Source organism: Pseudophryne corroboree, chromosome 1, assembly GCF_028390025.1.
Source record: "Pseudophryne corroboree isolate aPseCor3 chromosome 1, aPseCor3.hap2, whole genome shotgun sequence".
NCBI lineage: Eukaryota > Metazoa > Chordata > Amphibia > Anura > Myobatrachidae > Pseudophryne > Pseudophryne corroboree.
The window spans coordinates 1,045,067,974-1,045,090,446 of record NC_086444.1 but is presented as its reverse complement, the minus strand read 5'-3'; the positions used below and the strand labels follow the sequence as shown (position 1 = coordinate 1,045,090,446).

General features: G+C 47.8%; 1 protein-coding gene across 1 annotated transcript in view; it reads right to left on the bottom strand.

The window, feature by feature from the left end:
• ASAH1 (N-acylsphingosine amidohydrolase 1) overlaps nucleotides 1–22,111 on the bottom strand; it is a 55,605-nt gene extending 33,494 nt beyond the window's left edge. The window contains exons 1-4 of the mRNA XM_063920814.1: nucleotides 21,935–22,111; nucleotides 21,074–21,120; nucleotides 5,772–5,862; nucleotides 5,234–5,314 (exon numbers count right to left, since the gene is read on the bottom strand). Coding sequence (XP_063776884.1) covers nucleotides 5,234–5,314; nucleotides 5,772–5,862; nucleotides 21,074–21,120; nucleotides 21,935–22,009 — 294 coding nt within the window. The 5' untranslated portion in view covers nucleotides 22,010–22,111. The remainder of the gene's footprint in view (nucleotides 1–5,233; nucleotides 5,315–5,771; nucleotides 5,863–21,073; nucleotides 21,121–21,934) is intronic.
• Nucleotides 22,112–22,473: the final 362 nt, after the last annotated feature.

Below are 22,473 nucleotides of genomic sequence, written 5' to 3'. Positions count from 1 at the left end.
TGCAGGCCCTGCTTTTTGTCCCTCCTTGTCGATTTCTGTAAACCCCCACCGTGTGTTGTCCGCCTGAACCTGGATCGCGTGAACCTTGAGTAGAGAAGAGGCCTGAAGCAGAGCATTGTAGATCGCCCAAAGTTCCAGAATGATGATTGGAAGTAGGGCTTCATGGGCTGACCACCTGCCCTGGAACTGAGCCCCTTGGGTAACAGCTCCCCATCCTCTCAGACTTGCATCTGTCGTGAGGAGGATCCAATTGTGAATCCCGAAACTTCAACCTTCCAGAAGGTTTGAGGACTGTAGCCACCACAGGAGGGAAATCCTGGCCTGAGGCGACAGCCGTATTATCCGGGGCATCTGAAGGTTTGAGCCGGACCACTTGCTCAGGATATCCAATTGAAATGTTCTGGCATGGAACCTACTGTACTGGATGCCTCGTATGAGGCTACCATTCCCCAACAATCTTATGCAAAGATGGATGGATATTAGAGTAGGCCGTAGAACCATTCGGACCATCTCCTGGAGTGTTCTCGCTTTGTCCACTGGGAGGAACACTTTCTGAGCCACAGTATCCAGTAACACTCCCAGGAACAGGAGCCGCTGAGTTGGCGCCAGGTGGTACTTCTGTAAATTGAGGATCCACCCATGGTGTGACAGAAGCTGAATAGTGTGGACTATATGGAGCAATAAAAGCTCCCTGGATCTCACTTTTATCAAGAGATCGTCCAGATAATGTTACGATCCGGGTAACTGGACGCCGTTTCCTGCCTGTTAGGTGTCTCCTGAGGATGGCTCAGCGAGCCAGGGCTGGGCTATAGCTATGTCTTGGGTTACATTTCATGGGTATTGCATGCAGCACTGGTTCAGCGGCCTCCTTAGTGTATACACTTACGGTGGTGTGGCGCTCTCAGCCCAGGATGTGCGTCCTCTGTGTGCCGTGGCCGCCGCCATCCCTGTGGCCGCTGTGCGTGTCTGGGCGCGTGGAGTTTCTGCTGCTGCGGCCTCCGCCGCCATTACCGTTTGACACATGGTTTCTGAGTGCTTCTTTCCCCTTCAATCTCTGTCAATGGATGCATCCATTTTGGATTGAATCACGTTACTCTTCTCACCTATCCGCAGTGCTGCCAGAGCCTGAGCATTATTGTCAGCCAATCCCTGCTATCCAGCAGGTATAAATATCCTGTCCCAGCACCCAGAAGGTTATCAGTGCTTCAATTATCTCTCCAGCGTTCCTGTATACAGCTTCAATAAGGACTCTCTGCGGTGCAGCTCCAGTTCTCCTGTGCTGATACTCTGTGGTGCAACCTGCCTCTCTTGTTTCCGCACCCAGCGCTAGCAGAGTGTATGACTCCGGCTTCCAGCAGCCACTCTCCAGCAGTCCTCTGTCTCCACTCCTACCAGTACTCACCATTACAGTGGAGTATTATTACCTGCGATCCCTAGCATCACTTAAAGCTTTACCTGTGATCACCATCTTCACTTGAAGCTTCACCTGTGTTCCCAAGTATCTTAAAGCACTTCCACTAATACTCCGGATTACTGGTCTTAACCAGTTGTGTTTCAGAGACTCACTTGTGACATTTATTGTTTGGTTGCAATTCTTTGACTTTTAGGATTTAATAAAAACTCTCAAAGGCACCTCCTGTTGTCGTGGTCACGCCTTCGGGCATCTGGTACTACTGTCTCAGCACATGTCTAGGAGTCCTCTCTCACCTCCTAAATTCAGGTACCCGTCATCCCCTACAACTGAGGCTTCCAGCTACCGACGCCAGCCCTCAGTTGTGACAGATAAGGGACAATATTGACCCCCTGGAACCGGAGTTGGAACATCATCTCCGCCACCACCTTCGCGAAAACCCTCGGAGCTGTGGACAGGCCGAGGGGTAGCGCCTGGAACTTGTAGTGATCGTTCAGCAGGGCAAACCGTAGGTAAGCCTGGTGAGGCGGCAAAATCGGGATATGGAGATAGGCGTCCATTATATCCAATGAGACCATGAACTCCTGTTTTTCCAGACCTGCAATCACTGCTCGCAAGGATTCCATCTTGAACTTGAAAACCTTTAGGTAAGGGTTCAAGGATTTTAGATTCAGAATGGGCCTTACCGAACCATCTGGTTTCGGTACCACAAACAGGTTGGAGTAGTACCCCTTTCCCCCTTGTTGTAGTGGCACTGGAACAATGACTTGGGACTGGGCCAACTTTAGGATGGCCTGTTGCAGCGTAACTCGTGTATCCTCCAAAGCTGGTAAGCTTGAGTTGAAAAATCGTTGGGGAGGAGCGCCGTCGAACTCCAGCTTGTAGCCCTGAGAAATGAGGTCCTTTACCCAGGTATCCTGGCAGGAGCTTTCCCAGATGCGGCTGAAGTAACACAGCTGAGCTCCCAACCTCAAGATCCCCTCGGGTGGGTGGGCACAGTCATGCTGAGGCCTTAGTGGAAGCTGAACTGGTGCTCTGTTCCCGAGAACCTGCGGTTGCTGGTTTTCTTGTCTTACCTCTGGTGCCTAGAGCCGCACTGGAGGCACCTCTGGCCCTAGATCTAAATCTGTTAGCCCGAAAGGACTGGGCAGACAGCCCGGGTAGGAACGGCTAGCCGGCAGGGCCCCAGAGGGGAGAAACGTGGATTTCCCCACAGTAACTTTAGAAATCCAAGTATCCAATTCAACCCCGAAGAGCCAATCCCCTGAAAAAAGGAGGAAACTCTACACTGCGTTTGGATTCTACGTCCGCTATCCACTGACGCAAACGCAAAGCTCTACGCGCTGACACTGCCATAGCAGTGGTCCTAGCATTAATATTGCCTATCTCCTTGAGAGAGTCACACAGGACGCGTGCAGTGTCTTGAATGTGTTTAAGGAGAGTCACCGTAGTGACCAGGGACATATCCCCAGAGAGGCCCTCTTGAATTTGAGTAGCAGACTTATGAATGGCATGCATCATCCAGCAACCCGCTATGACCGGTCTTTGTGATATACCAGCCGCTGTGTAGATAGACTTCAGTATAGTCTCTATTTTTCTATCCCCAGGGTCCTTTAAGGTAAAGGAGCCCGGAGCTGGCAGTACCGTCTCTTTAGATAGGCAAGAGACTGATGCTTCTACAACTGGGGGTTCTTCTCAGAGTTTCCTGCCTTCAGGAACAAATGGCAAAGTGAGCAAAAACAGTTTTGTCACTTGGTATTTCTTACCTGGATTTTTCCAGGATAATTTAAAAATGTCATCCAGCTCTGCAGAATAAGGGAAAATTACACTGAGTTTGTTCTGTGTTAAGAAAAACGACTGCTGTGCTGCAGCGTCCTCTAGAGGGAGTTTTTACGTGTCCGTATAGCAAGAATGAAGGGCTCAATACCCTGTGCAGAAGGGGAACCCCCAGTAACCAGATCCAAGTCCTCCCCCTCTTCCTGTACCTCATCAGAGTCTGAGAGTTAAGCAGGCAACCCACGTTTTTGTGGTCCTGATCTAGAGAGAGGGGGGGGGGGGCTGTTGAACATCTGCCCTTGCAGCTAGGTCTGCAACAGCCTGCTGCAGTTGTTGAGTTTTTTTTTTTTTTTTGAGTATTAGCAGTGAGCTGAGATGACATATCTGACATCACGGACTTTATGGCACCTAGCCAGGATTGTCTTGCTTGTGGAACCAGCTTGAAATAACGTGTGCTATTGTGACATGGCGCATTGTCCTACTGGGTGCAGCAAATGGAAGATGGTAAGACAGACCGTAAATGGTCAGCAACAATACCTAAATAGGAATGTGGCATTTAAACAATGCTCAATTGGTATTACAGGTTCTAATGTGTGACAAGAAAACTCTCCCCTCACTATCACACCACCTTCATCACCAGGGCTTATGAATTCAGTTTTTTAATGTCAATTTCTGTCCTCCTGCATGTCCTATCAGAGACTGAGATTCACCAGACCAGGAAACACTCTTCCAAGGGAGTGGTATCAAGCCTTGGAGTGCATTTTATAGCTAGTTTTATATGATGGTTGATACCCGGGTCCCTATTTTCTTCTATAAGTTACGAATACTGCCTTTATAACTCTTGGTGAGCACCACCAACCTAGGCTATTGCCCTTGAACACAATGCTTAAATGATTTATGTTGGCTATACCCCTTTCATGCCACACAAATAACCCCGTATCGACCACGTTGATGCAAGTCGCTGTGCGGTGTGAAAGGGGTCACTCCCGAATTCCCGGGTCACCTGACCCAGTATTTTAACGTTCAATTTATAAAGTAGTATTATTCCCGGCTTGTTCCTCGGTCAGGAAAGGGTTCTATACAGTAAGTGCAGTAAGGATATGGTCTTTTCTGTCAGAGAAAGTTGTAAGCGTGGACTCAGTCAATATGTTTAACAATGGATTAGATAAATTTCTAATTGAAAAAGATATCCAAGGATATAGCATTAAAACTGATTGAATTTTAGAAACAATGCGAATTATAGTGTTAGATAGATTTAAAACATACAGTAACGCCATCCGGGTCATTATAGTTACACTATAGTTGTATACAGAATAGTGTACGATTTATACTACAGGTTGAACTCGATGGACAAATTGTCTTTTTTCAACCTCATTAACTATGTTACTATGACCCGGGATTGCGATGTGAAAGCGGTACTACTCTAATTCCACTCATAATACACTGTATGTATGAGATCCTACTTGGACAAGTACAGTGCGGAATCAAACATCTCCTTTTTACATATACGCAGTAGAGGCCAGACTGAATAACGCTTAGAAGAGACCTCTGCTCTTTTGAGCGCAAGCATAACTCCTCCTGCTTACACAAATCTAATGTATTGGACTGTTGGGAAGTTTATTATTTATTCACATTTATTTATATAGCACCACCATATTCAGCTAGAAGTTTATTAGAAGATCAGGACAAGTTTTGGGCATATACTAATACTGAGTGCATGGAATATTTATACATAGGACATATGGAAATACAGGTGGTTTTCTCATACCCTTAGCACCTTTCAGTATAATGATTCATTTGCACACACTCACAATATATTTATGTACTAACAGTGGCGTCACTGGTACTGTTATCACCCAGTACGGCAAAAAGAGACCCCTTCCGTCCCACCGCCGAAATTGGGCGAATGAACGGGGGAAGGGGGTCTCACAAAAAGGGGCGTGGCCTTGTGGCACACACCTGTTCACATATGAGGATGCACTCCACAAACCCTGCATCCCCATATAGAGGTCTCTGTATATTATTACAAATGTGTTATGAACTTACCAGTTTTGTATCCACAATGTCAACAAGTTTTGGACTAAAAGATGATGCCAGTTTCTTAATATGCTGAATAAGCAATGTTAGCTATAAATTGGGGGAGAAAAAAAAAATAGTAAGTCACATTACTGGATTAGGAAATTTTGTGTATTTATGTGCACATCACACAATGCTTACTAATGTAATAACACAAGTTACAATGATGTGGCGAGTAATGACCATAACTTCATGCTGCAGACAATCACAACTTTCATATTCTAATTACAGAGTATCGTCAGTAGTCACGGCTATTGGCACTAATGAGTACAGGTGAGTGATGTCAGGCATAGATAGTGCCAAGTACACCATCCCCCTGACAATGGAGAATCGGCAGTAAGAGGTATTGGTCACATACATTGTGCCAGAGAGTGTGTATATAGCCAATGCCAGGAACAGAACAGGTCAAACGATTTCATTAAATTTTGGACATTAAAAAACCCCCCAAAAACATAAAATTGTTCTACAAGAATTTTAAATGTCCACGAAAGCTACAAGTCACACTCACCGGTTCTTTCTTATCGCTTACTAACTTCTGCCATCTTTCAGAGGGTGGCTGATCCAGATCTACGGTATACCATGGCACATTTCCTTTGAATCTATAAAAAGAGCCATAAATTATCTTTGCAAAAAAACAGAAGAGAAAAAAAAAAAATCGAATGTGTCAGGCACCTTCAATAAAGCAAAGAAAACAATTAAAACCTTCACGACCATGTTGACAACACTGATTTTAGCATTGCCTTCACACAGTGCAGTGTACACACTCTGGTCACCAAATGGTCCAATAAAGCCTTATTTAGTAAACCACCACAGCAATATATGAACACTCCAACATTTATACGAGCACCAAAGCAATAAAGCACAGTCCAGTCATAAGTACAGTACATTATAATTGAAAAGGGGAACTAATTATTCCCCACACATCTCAACACACTTTTGCCCATTAACATACACTTGGCCTATAAGAAAGACTTACTTTTAAACCAAAGTAGTGAGCGGAAGTGGGTAGAGCATTCGGCACTAATATCTCCCTCTCTCATGTTGAAGGGGTGGAAAGATGGCCGCCATACTATATGTGCAAGTCACAGGTGCCCAAATACACCAAACCTAAGTTTGTGAACGGGAGCAGTTGCTATTCTGACTGATTACTTAGCGGTATTCACATGAGTGTGTGTACTTGCATGGAATTATTGTTCTTACTGTATATATTTTTGCAGACGTTTAAATCAAGTCTGATTCAAAAAAATATGCACAGGGCATTTTCTAAAAAAAAATATTATTCTCAGAAAATTTCTAATCACAGCAAAATGTGTGTGGTATTAGTAGGCCCAAATTAACATGAACCCAACAGCTACAGACACATGACATCCATTTTGGGGCTGATCGAATACTAAGCCCATCACTTCACCAGGAACTACTGCCATCAACCATTTCCTTAGTTACCACTAAATGTAATTTATTTTGGTTTATATATTTAATTTAATTATATACTTTGGGCCTCATTCTTAGTGAATAGGCCAAGCAGGGACAAAATATGGGGGTATATGTAATAGGGTGAGAGTTTGCCAGAGATGCAGGATCTCGGCCGAGAATAGCCGTATTTTTAAAAGTGCAATCATTTACAAGTGAAAGCCAACCTGGTTTTGCCTTGTAAATGACTGCCACTTAAAAAATATGCCCATTCTCAGCCCACATCCTGTACCCCATTACATATACACCATGGTTTTCGTTTTTAATAAAGTATTGAAAACACATTGATCAAAAGTGCTGACAAGGTTTTCAGCAGCATAGTAAGTGGGCCAATCCAATCCTGTGTGTAATGTGCCACAGAACATCGCAATCTCGTAGTAGATAACCATTCCTGCACATGTTTATGAGGTGGGAGGAAAACTGAGTAGATACATTGATTCCTTCCCAGCAGTATAGGTACATTGCTCAGAATTCAAATGCCATCCTACGTTGTTAATAAGCGGGATGCGGTCAAGATCCCGCTGGACGGGATCCCGGCAGTTGGAATACAGACACCGGGATCCCGACATATTCTTCCTCTGTGGGTGTCCACGGCACCCATAGAGGGAGAATAAATTAGTGTGCCGAGCGTAGCGAGGCACCGTGCTCGCAGCGTGGTGAGCGCAGCAAACCCGCAAGGGGCTGCGTAGCGCTCGCCCCCCGTCGGGATCCCGGTGTCGATATTCCGACCGCCGGGATCCCGTCTGGCGGGATCTCGTACTGATTCTAATAAGCTCACCCAATAGTTCCCAAACTCAGTCCTCAAGGTATTCTGTCAGTATAGATGTTAAGTATATCCGCAAAGATATAATTTTGTATACATTGGGGGATATTCAATTGTTTGAATGAATGAGTGCACCCAAGCAGATTTTACAACAGTGACTATCAGACCTTACAGAGCGGGCAGAGACCAACACTGAGGAGCCTGGGGTAACAGACCAGCCACCAAGCAGCACTCAGCAGCTACCTAAACAGAATCAGACGTCCCTCCTGGGTAAGGAACCTACAGTATGTGAGTGTGTAGCATGCTGTAGAGCAGGGGTGGCCAACCAGTCAGTGGCAAAGAGCCAGAAAAGATCTGTAGTCCAGGGCAAGAGCATTATCATGCGTGCGCCAAAGGCGCGCAAGCAAAAAATGGGGGCGTGGCATAGTTGTCATAAAGCCACACCCCATTTTTATGTGCACACCTTTCGGTTTGACGTTTGTAGGAGTATGACCTTGTGTCATAACCCCATATTTAGTCATGTTGTACAGTGCCATATACAAATAAAGTCCCTGTACAGTGCCACATACATATAAAAACACCAAAAAATGGGTGCCCCCACAGTGCCAAATACATAAATGCCCCGACAGTGCCAGATACATATATGCCCCCACAGTGCCAGATATGCCCCCACTGCCAGATACACATCTCTCCAGTGCCAGATATGCCCCCAGTGTAAGATACACATGTCCCTCCCAGTGCCAGATATGCCCCCAGAGCCAGATACATACATGTCCCCATAGTGCCAGATATGCCCCCAGTGTAAGATACACATGCCCCCCCTCCCCCCCAAAGTGCTGCTCACCGCCGCGCTGCTCTGCTCAGTCTGCTGCTTGTGAGGGGAGGAGAGCGCAGCGTGCGCCTCTCCTGCCCCTCAGTCTCCACTCTCCCGTGGTGTTGATTCTCTCTAATTACGCGCCGGTCTGTGAGACAATCAGAGTTCGCAGACCGGCAGCTAAGACTCCTGATTGGCTGCCGGACCGCGAGCTCCGATTTGCTCACAGGCCGACGTCGGGCACTGCAGACAAGGGCAGCAGGAGGCTCCGCGGGAGCTTACGAGCCGCATGCGGAGATAGAAAGAGCCGTGGGTTGGCCACCGCTGCTGTAGAGCATAGGTCTGCAAACTCGGTCCTCATTACCCCACACAGTGCATGTTTTGCAGATAACACAGCAGGTGCACAGGTGTATTAATTACTCAGACATTTTAAAAGGTCCACAGGTGGCGCTAATAATTTCACTTGCGATTCTGTGAGACCTGCAAAACATGCACTGTGTGGGGTAATGAGGACAGAGTTTGCAGACTGTAGAGAGAAATCCTCCACCACGAAGGGAGAGAGCCGGAATGTATGGAAGACTATAATCCTGTTATTGGTGGTGTCTGAACGCCAAGTTACAGCAAAAGGGGCAGGGGAGATTATATATAATAAAGATAACTCAAGCTGGGAAATGTGGTCACTTACATAAGACCAGTGGAGCAAGATGGATCATGCTCAAGGACTAAAGCTGTGCATACACTATACAATTATCTGGCAGATAATCTTCCAGATCTGGCTGGTTGGAATGAAAATCAGGTAATGGATTAGAGCAAATGACAATCGACTATTTGCTCCCAAACACTGGAAAATGGACAAAAAAAAAGATTTTAAACCTACCGGTAAATATTTTTCTCCTAGTCCGTAGAGGATGATGGGGACTCCGTAAGGACCGTGGGGTATAGACGGGCTCCGCAGGAGACATGGGCACTCTAAAGACTTTAGAATGGGTGTGCACTGGCTCCTCCCTCTATGCCCCTCCTCCAGACCTCAGTTAGAGAAACTGTGCCCAGAGGAGACGGACAGTACGAGGAAAGGATTTTTGTTAATCTAAGGGCAAGATTCATACCAACCCACACCATCCACACCGTATAACCTGGAATATACGCAACCAGTTAACAGCATGAACAAAACTGCATCAGCCAAAGACTGATCTTAACTGTAACATAACCCTTATGTAAGCAACAACTATATACAAGTCTTGCAGAAATATGTCCGCACTAGGACGGGTGCCCAGCATCCTCTACGGACTAGGAGAAAAAGATTTCCGGTAGGTTTAAAATCTTATTTTCTCTTACGTCCTAGAGGATGCTGGGGACTCCGTAAGGACCATGGGGATTATACCAAAGCTCCAAACCGGGCGGGAGAGTGCGGATGACTCTGCAGCACCGATTGAGCAAACATGAGGTCCTCATCAGCCAGGGTATCAAACTTATAGAATTATGCAAAGGTGTTTGAACCCGACCAAGAAGCTGCTCGGCAAAGCAGTAAAGCCAAGACGCCTCGGGCAGCCGCCCAAGAAGAGCCCACCTTCCTAGTGGAATGGGCCTTTACCGAATTTGGTAACGGCAACCCAGCCGTAGAATGAGCCTGCTGAATCGTGTTACAGATCCAGCGAGCAATAGTCTGCTTAGAAGCAGGAGCGCCAACCTTGTTGGCTGCATACAGGACAAACAGTGCCTCTGTTTTCCTAACCCGAGCCGTCCTGGCTACGTAAATTTTTAAGGCCCTGACTACATCAAGGGACTTGGAATCCTCCAAGTTTCCCGTAGCCACCGGCACCACAATAGGTTAGTTCATATGAAACGATGAAACCACCTTAGGCAAAAATTGAGGACGAGTCCTCAACTCTGCTCTATCCACATGGAAAATCAGATATGGGCTCTTGTGAGACAAAGCCGCCAATTCGGACACCTGCCTTGCAGATGCCAAGGCCAACAACATGACCACCTTCCAAGTAAGAAATTTTAATTCAACGGTTTGAAGAGGCTCAAACCAGTGATATTTTAGGAACTGTAACACCACGTTAAGGTCCCATGGTGCCACTGGGGGCACAAAAGGAGGCTGGATGTGCAGCACTCCCTTTACAAAAGTCTGGACTTCTTTCAGAAGGAATTGGCTTCTCTCCCAGAATATAGATAGGGCCAAAATCTGTACCTTAATGGAGCCTAACTTCAGGCCCATATCCACTCCTGTCTGTAGAAAGTGGAGAAAACGGCCCAAGTGGAAATCTTCCGTAGGAGCATTCTTGGCTTCACACCAAGATACATACTTCCTCCAGATACGGTGATAATGTTTCGCCGTCACCTCCTTCCTAGCCTTTATCAGAATAGGGATGACTTCCTCCGGAATACCTATCCTAGCTAGGATTCTGTGTTCAACCGCCCTGCCGTCAAACGTAACCGCGGTAAGTCTTGGAACACGCAGGGCCCTTGCTGCAACAGGCCCTCCCTGAGAGGAAGAGGCCATGGATCTTCTGTGAGCATCTCCTGAAGATCTGAATACCAGGCCCTTCGAGGCCAATCTGGAACAATGAGTATTGTCTGCACTCTTTTTCGTCTTATGATTCTCAATATTTTTGAGATAAGAGGAAGAGGAGGGAACACAGACCGACTGAAAACACCCATGGTGTCACCGGGGCGTCTACCGCTACTGCCTGAGGGTCCCTTGACCTGACAATACTTCCGAAGCTTCTTGTTGAGGCGTGACGCTATCATGTCTATTTGAGGAAGTCCCCAAAGACTTGTTATCTCTGCAAAAACTTCTTGATGAAGTCCCCACTCTCCTGGATGGAGATCGTGTCTGCTGAGTAAGTCTGCTTCCCAGTCGTCCACTCCCGGAATGAAGACTGCTGACAGAGCGCTTACGTGATTTTCCACCCAGCGAAGAATCCTGGTGGCTTCCACCATTGCCACTCTGCTCCTTATCCCGCCTCACTGTAGGTCGCGAAGAAGATTCCCCGCTTGTTGTAGGCCGTTGTATATGGCCCTTAATTCTAGAATGCTGATGTGTAGACAAGCCTCCTGGCTTGACCATAGTCCCTGAAAATTTCTTCCTTGTGCGACTGCTCCCCATCCTCGGAGGCTCCCGTCCGTGGTCACCAGAACCCAGTCTTGAATGCCGAACCTGCGACCCTCTAGAAGGTGAGCAATCTGCAGCCACCACAGGAGAGACACCCTGGCCCTGGAGGACAGGCTTATTTTCTGATCAATTTGAAGATGGGACCCGGACCACCTGTCCAGAAGGCCCCACTGAAATGTCCTCGCATGAAACCTGCCGAAGGGAATGGCCTCGTAGGTCGCCACCATTTTTCCCAGTACTCGAGTGCATTGATGGACTGACATTCTTTTAGGCTTTAACAGGTCTTTGATCATGTTCTGGAGTTCCTGGGCTCTTTACTACCAGGAGAAAAACCCCTCTGTTTTTCCGTATCCAGAATCATGCCCAAAAAAATACAACCGTGTTGTCGGAACCCACTACGACTTTGGCAGATTTAGAATCCAGCTGTGCTGTTGTAGTACTCTCAGGGAAAGAGACACTTTTATTAGTAACTGCTCCCCTGAACTCGCTTTTATCAGGAGATCGTCCAAGTATGCGATACTTGTGACCCCTTGTTTGCGCAGGAGAACCATTATTTCCGCCATTACCTTGGTGAAATTCTCGGGCCCGTAGAAAGCCCAAACGGCAACGTCTGAAACTGGTAATGACAATCCTGTACAGCGAACCTTAGGTACGCCCGATGAGGAGGATATATGGGGACATGAAGGTATCCTTTATGCCTAGTGACACCCTAAAATCCCCCCCTTTCCAGGCTGGATATCCTTGCCTTGAGAGATTCCATCTTGAATCTGAACCTCTTTAAATGTAGGTTTAGGAATTTTAGATTCATAGTCTGTCTGACCGAGCCATCCGGCTCTGGGACCACAAATAGGGCTGAATAAAACCCTTTTCCCTGTTGCTCTAGGGGAACCATGATAAACACTTGCTGTTGACCCAGCTTTAGTATGGCAGACAAAATTATTTTCCTCTCCAGGGAAGTAGCTGGCAAGGCCGATTTGAAAATCGGTGTGGAAGCACCTCTTTGATGGATGTGGTAGAGGCCGGGGAGGACACTTTTCCTGTGAACTGGCTGTAGCCGGTGATCTTTTCCCTCTACCTCTGGCGAGGAAATAAAGCCCCGCCCCTTTCTGAACTTACGCGACCGCAAGGACTGCATCTGTTATTAGGGTGTTTCATTTTGCTGCGGGGGAACATAAGGTAAAAAAGACGACTTACCCGCGGTAGCTGTGAAAACCAGGTCCGCGAGGCCCTCCACAAATAAAACTTCACCCTTGCAAGGTAAAGCTTCCATATGACTCTCCGAGTCAGCATCACCTGTCCATTGACGGGTCCGCAGGGACCTACTAGCAGAACCTGCTATGTCCTCAGCCCTTGAACCCAAACACCAAATATCTCTCGCAGCCTCTCTCATATATAGTGCTGCGTCCTTGATGTGACCTAAGGCCAACACCATACTATCTTTTTCTAGGGTGTCAATGTTAGATGACAAGTTATCAGCCCAAGCTGTAATTGCGCTACCTACCCATGCCGACGCTACGGCAGGTCTAAATAGGGCCCTTGCAGTCGCATACATTTTATTTTAAGGTAGATTCCTGCCTACTATCCGCAGGATCGTATAGGGCCGCCGTATCAGGGGATGGTAATGCTACCTTCTTGGACCAGGGCGCTAAGGCCTTGTCCAGCGTGAGCGAGGATTCCCATGTCCTTTGAGGGGAAAGGATACACCATAATAATACTCTTGGGAACTTGCAGTCTAATGTCAGGAGTCTACCAAGCTTTTTTTAAATAAAACGGTCAGCTCATGAGATGAGTTAGGTTATTTTTCTTTAAATTTGCAGACCCTCGTGTCAGGGACAGAGGAGTCCTCTGAGATATGCAAAACAACGTTTATTACAATAAACCTATATTGAATACTGTCGCGACTCATGGTTGCAACCTTGCACCATCCTAGTCGACGCTGGAGTCGGAATCCGTGTCAGTATCAGTGTCTGCTAACTGGGTAAAGGGACATTTATGGGACCCTGAAGGGTCCTGGGACACAGTAAAAGCCATGGGTTAATTCCCTGCTTGTCTTTGGACTCTGCTTTGTCCAATCTGTAATAAAACCACATTATCATTCCACATGTCCACCCAATCAGGTGTCGGCTGTGACGACGGAGACACCACCACCATCTGCTCTGCTACCTCCCAAGACGAGCCTTCCGCTTCAGACATGTCGACACACACGTACTGACACCCCCCCCCCCCCACACACACACACTGAAATAAATAAATATGGGGACTGACCCACAATAAGGCCCCTTGGAGAGACAGAGAGAGAGAATACCAGCACACACCCAGCGCCACAATATGCTGAAACCACGGTCCCAGCCTAAATAGCGCTTTATATATAAATATATGTACAAACTGCACCAAATAAATGTGCCCCCCCTCGTTTTTGTTCAGATGGGGAGAGTCTGGGAGCACTTCTCTGCAGCATGCTGTGGAGAAAAATGGCGCTGGTTAGTGCTGGAGGATCAAGCCCCGCCCCCTCAACGGCGGGCTTCGGTCCCGCTCAATTTCTTTATACTGGCGGGGGTTTTATATTATATTGCCTCAGCAGTATCTAATATCTGTGCCAGTGCTGTTTATGAGGTAAAAATTGCTGCCCAGGGCGCCCCCCCTGCGCCCTGCTCCCGTACAGTGCCTTCTGTGTGAGTGTGTGTGTGTTGGGAGCAATGGCGCGCAGCGTTACCGCTGCGCTGTACCTCAGTGAAGATCTGAAGTCTTCTGCCGCCTTTGAAGTCTTCTTTCTTCTCATACTCACCCGGCTTCTATCTTCTGGCTCTGTAAGGGGGACGTCGGCGCGGCTCCGGGACGAACGACGAGGATGAGACCTGTGTTCCGACCCTCTGGAGCTAATGGTGTCCAGTAGCCTAAGAAGCAGAGCCTATCAGTTAAGTAGGGCTGCTTCTCTCCCCTCAGTCCCACGATGCAGGGATCCTGTTGCCAGCAGTGCTCCCTGAAAATAAAAATAAGATTTTACTTACCGATAAATCTATTTCTCGGAGTCCGTAGTGGATGCTGGGGTTCCTGAAAGGACCATGGGGAATAGCGGCTCCGCAGGAGACGGGGCACAAAAAGTAAAGCTTTTCCGATCAGGTGGTGTGCACTGGCTCCTCCCCCTATGACCCTCCTCCAGACTCCAGTTAGGTACTGTGCCCGGACGAGCGTACACAATAAGGGAGGATTTTGAATCCCGGGTAAGACTCATACCAGCCACACCAATCACACCGTACAACTTGTGATCTAAACCCAGTTAACAGTATGATAACAGCGGAGCCTCTGAAAGATGGCTTCCTTCAACAATAACCCGAATTAGTTAACAATAACTATGTACAACTTATGCAGATAATCCGCACTTGGGATGGGCGCCCAGCATCCACTACGGACTCCGAGAAATAGATTTATCGGTAAGTAAAATCTTATTTTCTCTATCGTCCTAGTGGATGCTGGGGTTCCTGAAAGGACCATGGGGATTATACCAAAGCTCCCAAACGGGCGGGAGAGTGCGGATGACTCTGCAGCACCGAATGAGAGAACTCCAGGTCCTCCTTAGCCAGAGTATCAAATTTGTAAAATTTTACAAACGTGTTCTCCCCTGACCACGTAGCTGCTCGGCAAAGTTGTAATGCCGAGACCCCTCGGGCAGCCGCCCAAGATGAGCCCACCTTCCTTGTGGAGTGGGCCTTTACAGATTTAGGCTGTGGCAAGCCTGCCACAGAATGTGCAAGTTGGATTGTGCTACAGATCCAACGAGCAATCGTCTGCTTAGACGCAGGAGCACCCATCTTGTTGGGTGCATACAATATAAACAACGAGTCAGATTTTCTGACTCCAGCTGTCCTTGCAATATATATTTTTAATGCTCTGACAACGTCCAGTAACTTGGAGTCCTCCAAGTCACTTGTAGCCGCAGGCACTACAATAGGCTGGTTCAGATGAAATGCTGACACCACCTTAGGGAGAAAATGCGGACGAGTCCGCAGTTCTGCCCTGTCCGAATGGAAAATCAGATATGGGCTTTTGTAAGATAAAGCTGCCAATTCTGACACTCTCCTGGCAGAAGCCAGGGCTAGAAGCATGGTCACTTTCCATGTGAGATATTTCAAATCCACCTTTTTTAGTGGTTCAAACCAATGAGATTTTAGGAAGTCCAAAACCACATTTAGATCCCACGGTGCCACTGGAGGCACCACAGGAGGCTGTATATACAGCACTCCCTTAACAAAGATCTGGACTTCAGGGACTGAAGCCAATTCTTTTTGAAAGAAAATCGACAGGGCCGAAATTTGAACCTTAATAGATCCCAATTTGAGACCCATTGACAATCCTGATTGCAGGAAATGTAGGAATCGACCCAGTTGAAATTCCTCCGTCGGAGCACTCCGATCTTCGCACCACGCAACATATTTTCGCCAAATTCGGTGATAATGTTGCACGGTTACTTCCTTCCTTGCTTTAATCAAAGTAGGAATGACTTCTTCCGGCATGCCTCTTTCCTTTAGGATCCGGCGTTCAACCGCCATGCCGTCAAACGCAGCCGCGGTAAGTCTTGAAACAGACAGGGACCCTGCTGAAGCAAGTCCCTCCTTAGAGGTAGAGGCCACGGATCTTCCGTGATCATCTCTTGAAGTTCCGGGTACCAAGTCCTCCTTGGCCAATCCGGAACCACTAGTATCGTTCTTACGCCTCTTTGCCGTATAATTCTCAATACTTTTGGTATGAGAGGCAGAGGAGGAAACACATACACCGACTGGTACACCCAAGGCGTTACCAGCGCGTCCACAGCTATTGCCTGCGGATCTCTTGACCTGGCGCAATACCTGTCCAGTTTTTTGTTGAGGCGAGACGCCATCATGTCCACCATTGGTCTTTCCCAACGGGTTACCAGCATGTGGAAGACTTCTGGATGAAGTCCCCACTCTCCCGGGTGAAGATCGTGTCTGCTGAGGAAGTCTGCTTCCCAGTTGTCCACTCCCGGGATGAACACTGCTGACAGTGCTATCACATGATTCTCTGCCCAGCGAAGAATCCTTGCAGCTTCTGCCATTGCCCTCCTGCTTCTTGTGCCGCCCTGTCTGTTCACATGGGCGACTGCCGTGATGTTGTCCGACTGGATCAATACCGGTTTTCCCTGAAGCAGAGGTTCTGCCTGGTTTAGAGCATTGTATATTGCTCTTAGTTCCAGAATGTTTATGTGAAGAGACGTTTCCAGGCTCGTCCATACTCCCTGGAAGTTTCTTCCTTGTGTGACTGCTCCCCAGCCTCTCAGGCTGGCGTCCGTGGTCACCAGGATCCAATCCTGTATGCCGAATCTGCGGCCCTCCAATAGATGAGCACTCTGCAACCACCACAGAAGAGACACCCTTGTCCTTGGAGACAGGGTTATCCGTAGGTGCATCTGAAGATGCGACCCTGACCATTTGTCCAACAGATCCCTTTGGAAAATTCTTGCGTGGAATCTGCCGAATGGAATCGCTTCGTAAGAAGCCACCATTTTTCCCAGGACTCTTGTGCATTGATGTACAGACACCTTTCCTGGTTTTAGGAGGTTCCTGACAAGCTCGGATAACTCCTTGGCTTTTTCCTCCGGGAGAAAAACCTTTTTCTGAACCGTGTCCAGAATCATCCCTAGGAACAGCAGACGAGTTGTCGGCATTAACTGGGATTTTGGAATATTCAGAATCCACCCGTGCTGTTTTAGCACTTCTTGAGACAGTGCTAATCCCATCTCTAGCTGTTCTCTGGACCTCGCCCTTATTAGGAGATCGTCCAAGTATGGGATAATTAATACGCCTTTTCTTCGAAGAAGAATCATCATCTCGGCCATTACCTTTGTAAAGATCCGAGGTGCCGTGGACAATCCGAACGGCAGCGTCTGAAACTGATAGTGACAGTTTTGTACAACGAACCTGAGGTACCCCTGGTGTGAGGGGTAAATTGGAACGTGGAGATACGCATCCTTGATGTCCAAGGATACCATAAAGTCCCCCTCTTCCAGGTTCGCTATCACTGCTCTGAGTGACTCCATTTTGAACTTGAACTTCTTTATGTACAGGTTCAAGGACTTCAGATTTAGAATAGGCCTTACCGAGCCATCCGGCTTCGGTACCACAAAAAGAGTGGAATAATACCCCTTCCCTTGTTGCAGAAGAGGTACCTTGACTATCACCTGCTGAGAGTACAGCTTGTGAATGGCTTCCAACACCGTCTCCCTTTCGGAGGGGGACGTTGGTAAAGCAGACCTCAGGAAACGGCGAGGTGGATCTGTCTCTAATTCCAACCTGTATCCCTGAGATATTATCTGCAGGATCCAGGGATCTACTTGCGAGTGAGCCCACTGCGCGCTGTAATTTTTGAGACGACCGCCCACCGTCCCCGAGTCCGCTTGAGAAGCCCCAGCGTCATGCTGAGGCTTTTGTAGAAGCCGGGGAGGGCTTCTGATCCTGGGAAGGAGCTGCGTGTTGCTGTCTCTTCCCTCGACCTTTGCCTCGTGGCAAATATGAATAGCCCTTTGCTCTCTTATTTTTAAAGGAACGAAAGGGCTGCGGTTGAAAAGTCGGTGCCTTTTTCTGTTGGGGAGTGACTTGAGGTAGAAAGGTGGATTTCCCGGCTGTAGCCGTGGCCACCAAATCTGATAGACCGACTCCAAATAACTCCTCCCCCTTATACGGCAAAACTTCCATATGCCGTTTTGAATCCGCATCGCCTGTCCACTGTCGCGTCCATAAAGCTCTTCTGGCCGAAATGGACATAGCACTTACCCGTGATGCCAGTGTGCATATATCCCTCTGTGCATCACGCATATAAAGAAATGCATCCTTTATTTGTTCTAACGACAGTAAAATATTGTCCCTGTCCAGGGTATCAATATTTTCAATCAGGGATTCTGACCAAACTACCCCCGCACTGCCCATCCAGGCAGTTGCTACAGCTGGTCGTAGTATAACACCTGCATGTGTGTATATACTTTTTTGGATATTTTCCATCCTCCTATCTGATGGATCTTTAAGTGCGGCCGTCTCAGGAGAGGGTAACGCCACTTGTTTAGATAAGCGTGTTAGCGCCTTGTCCACCCTAGGAGGTGTTTCCCAGCGCTCCCTAACCTCTGGCGGGAAAGGGTATAATGCCAATAATTTCTTTGAAATTATCAGCTTTTTATCAGGGGCAACCCACGCTTCATTACACACGTCATTTAGTTCTTCTGATTCAGGAAAAACTATAGGTAGTTTTTTCATACCCCACATAATACCCTGTTTAGTGGTACCTGTAGTATCAGCTAAATGTAACGCCTCCTTCATTGCCAAAATCATATAACGTGTGGCCCTACTGGAAAATACGGTTGATTGGTCACCGTCACCACTGGAGTCATCGCCTGTGTCTGGGTCTGTGTCGACCGACTGAGGCAAAGGGCGTTTCACAGCCCCTGACGGTGTTTGAGTCGCCTGGACAGGCACTAATTGATTGTCCGGCCGTCTCATGTCGTCAAACGACTGCTTTAGCGTGTTGACACTATCCCGTAGTTCCATAAATAAAGGCATCCATTCTGGTGTCGACCCCCTAGGAGGTGACATCCCCATATTTGGCAATTGCTCCGCCTCCACACCAATATCGTCCTCATACATGTCGACACACACGTACCGACACACAGCAGACACACAGGGAATGCTCCTAATGAAGACAGGACCCACTAGCCCTTTGGGGAGACAGAGGGAGAGTTTGCCAGCACACACCAAAAGCGCTATATATATATCAGGGATAGCCTTATAATAAGTGCTCCCCTATAGCTGCTTTGTTATATAAAAATATCGCCATAAATTTGCCCCCCCTCTCTGTTTTACCCTGTTTCTGTAGTGCAGTGCAGGGGAGAGACCTGGGAGCCGTCCTGACCAGCGGAGCTGTGAGAGGAAATGGCGCCGTGTGCTGAGGAGATAGGCCCCGCCCCTTTTCCGGCGGGCTCGTCTCCCGCTATTTTGAGAAATCAGGCAGGGGTTAAATATCTCCATATAGCCTCTAGGGCTATATGTGAGGTATTTTTAGCCTTTATAGGTACTCATTTTGCCTCCCAGGGCGCCCCCCTCCCAGCGCCCTGCACCCTCAGTGACTGCCGTGTGAAGTGTGCTGAGAGGAAAATGGCGCACAGCTGCAGTGCTGTGCGCTACCTTTAGAAGACTGCAGGAGTCTTCAGCCGCCGATTCTGGACCTCTTCTGTCTTCAGCATCTGCAAGGGGGCCGGCGGCGCGGCTCCGGTGACCATCCAGGCTGTACCTGTGATCGTCCCTCTGGAGCTTGATGTCCAGTAGCCAAGAAGCCAATCCATCCTGCACGCAGGTGAGTTGACTCCTTCTCCCCTCAGTCCCTCGCTGCAGTGATCCTGTTGCCAGCAGGAATCACTGTAACATAAAAAACCTAGCTAAACTTTCTCTAAGCAGCTCTTTAGGAGAGCCACCTAGATTGCACCCTTCTCGGCCGGGCACAAAAATCTAACTGGGGTCTGGAGGAGGGTCATAGGGGGAGGAGCCAGTGCACACCACCTGATCGGAAAAGCTTTACTTTTTGTGCCCTGTCTCCTGCGGAGCCGCTATTCCCCATGGTCCTTTCAGGAACCCCAGCATCCACTAGGACGATAGAGAAAAACCTACCAAAAAGTCTCTTTCAGAGAAACTCAGGAGAGCTTCCCTGCAATGCACCCAGTCTCCTCTGGGAACAGTATCTAACCGAGGTTTGGAGGAGGGGCATTGAGGGAGGAGCCAGTGCACACCCATTCTAAAGTCTTTAGCGTGCCATGTCTCCTGCGGAGCCCATCTATACCCCATGGTCCTTACGGAGTCCCCAGCATCCTCTAGGACATAAGAGAAACTGGCCGTGATTTAATCAATTTGTTTGTACAACTGTTTTTGCCCATATTCCAGTGACTGGGAGTAGATGGTTGTCATTTGCTGTAATCCAGTGGTTCCCAAACTGTGTGCCGTGGCTCCCTGGGGTGCCTCAGGACACTAACAGGGGTGCCTTGGATTGGTTGTACAGGACCAATTCAAATTATTTGTGATTGATATAATATGCAAAACCAGTGCTGGTGGCTGTCAATCATTGAATATGTGGGCAAACAAGCAAATCCTGCCCCTCACCACATAACTGACCCTAAGGATGACATATAAACACAATTTACTTACTTTAATATTTATTTCTAAATTTCTCAATAAGAAACTTTTGGCCTAGGGGTGCCACAAAAAAAATTCTGATACTCTAGGGCAGAGGTTCTCAAACTCGGTCCTCAGGACCCCACACAGTGCATGTTTTGCAGGTACCCGGCAGGTGCACAGGTGTATTAATTACTCACTGACACATTGTAAAAGGTCCACAGGTGGAGCTAATTATATCACTTGTGATTCTGTGGGGAGACCTGCAAAACATGCAGTGTGTGGGGTCCTGAGGACCGAGTTTGAGAACCTATGCTCTAGGGTGCAGTGATTCAAAAAAGTTTGGGAAGCACTGCTGTAATCCATTACCAGATTTTCATTCCAACCAGCCAGATCTGGAAGATTATCTGCCAGATAACTGTAGTGTATGACCAGCTTTATTATAACAATCACTCACTTCCTCAAAAATGTTACTGTGACTTACGTAGGTCCAGAGGGAGGGTAAGAGTCATTTCTGCAATCCTCTGTATACTGAAATGAGACAGGCATCGCAGTTAGCACATAGCTTTATCCTACTACTCTGACTACTAATAATTCTATTTTAACAGCTCTGGTAAGTCTGGAGCAATTGTTACCTGGTCTCCAGCACTGACCAGCTACATTGTAAGAACCATCATTATTATTGCAAAGGTGTTTCAGGCTCACACACACTATAACACAATACTCCTCAGTCACCCTGAGCATAGCACTGTGTGATATAGGTCTGGGGAGTGGTGCTGCTGTCACTGAGCAGAAGGCGGAAGTGTAGCGATTACACAAACACACACAGCAGCCAGTGACATACATTATATATAATGCAGAGGAGGCTGCTGTACTACTGTACACAAACACACACACACAGCAGTGTCAGCTATACAGTATGTACATAATACAGAGGAGGCTACTGTACACACACACACACACACACACACACACACACACACACCAGTGTCAGCTATACAGTATGTACATAATACAGAGGAGGCTACTGTACACACACACACACACACACACACACACACACACACACAGCAGTGTCAGCTATACAGTATGTATATAATACAGAGGAGGCTGCTGCACTCCATGCAAGCCAGTGCTCCTCGTGTCTCAGGTTAAATACCACAGGAGACCCAGCAACCTGCAGCTGCTCAGCTCTTGGGGAACTACTACTCTCAGCGTTTAGCTGATAGAGCATGCTGTGACTTGTAGTGCAACTACAGATGGAGAAGTCGGGAAGACTGCGGAAACAGGATCGCACTGGCATTGGGGCACTAGCACATAATGGCCCCTTTCCCCATACACTCACCGGGGGCACATCCTGTGCTAGGCTCAGGCCACACACGGACAGGAGGAGAGCCCACACCACCAGCGCCGGCTGCATCGTCCCGCTCTGTCCCAACACCACTACCCGACCCGACACAGCAGCAGCGCCCGCACCGCACACACTGTATTATAGACAGCTGCTGTCACATGACTGCTCCCGGAGCGTACCACTAGCGCTGTCGTAGGGGAGAGCAACAGCAGTCACATGGTTTTATCATTCCTAGAAACACCCATCTATGCTGTGTGTGTCACTGTGTCACAGGACGCTGTCACGCTGCCTCACATGAATGATTTAATATGTTTTGCACATAAGCTATAGGCGTATGGGGGACCATTAGAGAGAAAGCCAGCAAGGGGCACTACTAGTCATATAGCCGAATGGCACCATTGCTTAAGGGTGCTGATCACAGGTCACTCTGACTCACAAAAAAAATAAAAATAATAACATCTGTGAATAGGAATTAAGGACACCCTTGCATACCTAAAAAGAAGGCATGGCCTCACTGGGCAGGGGTGTGGCCT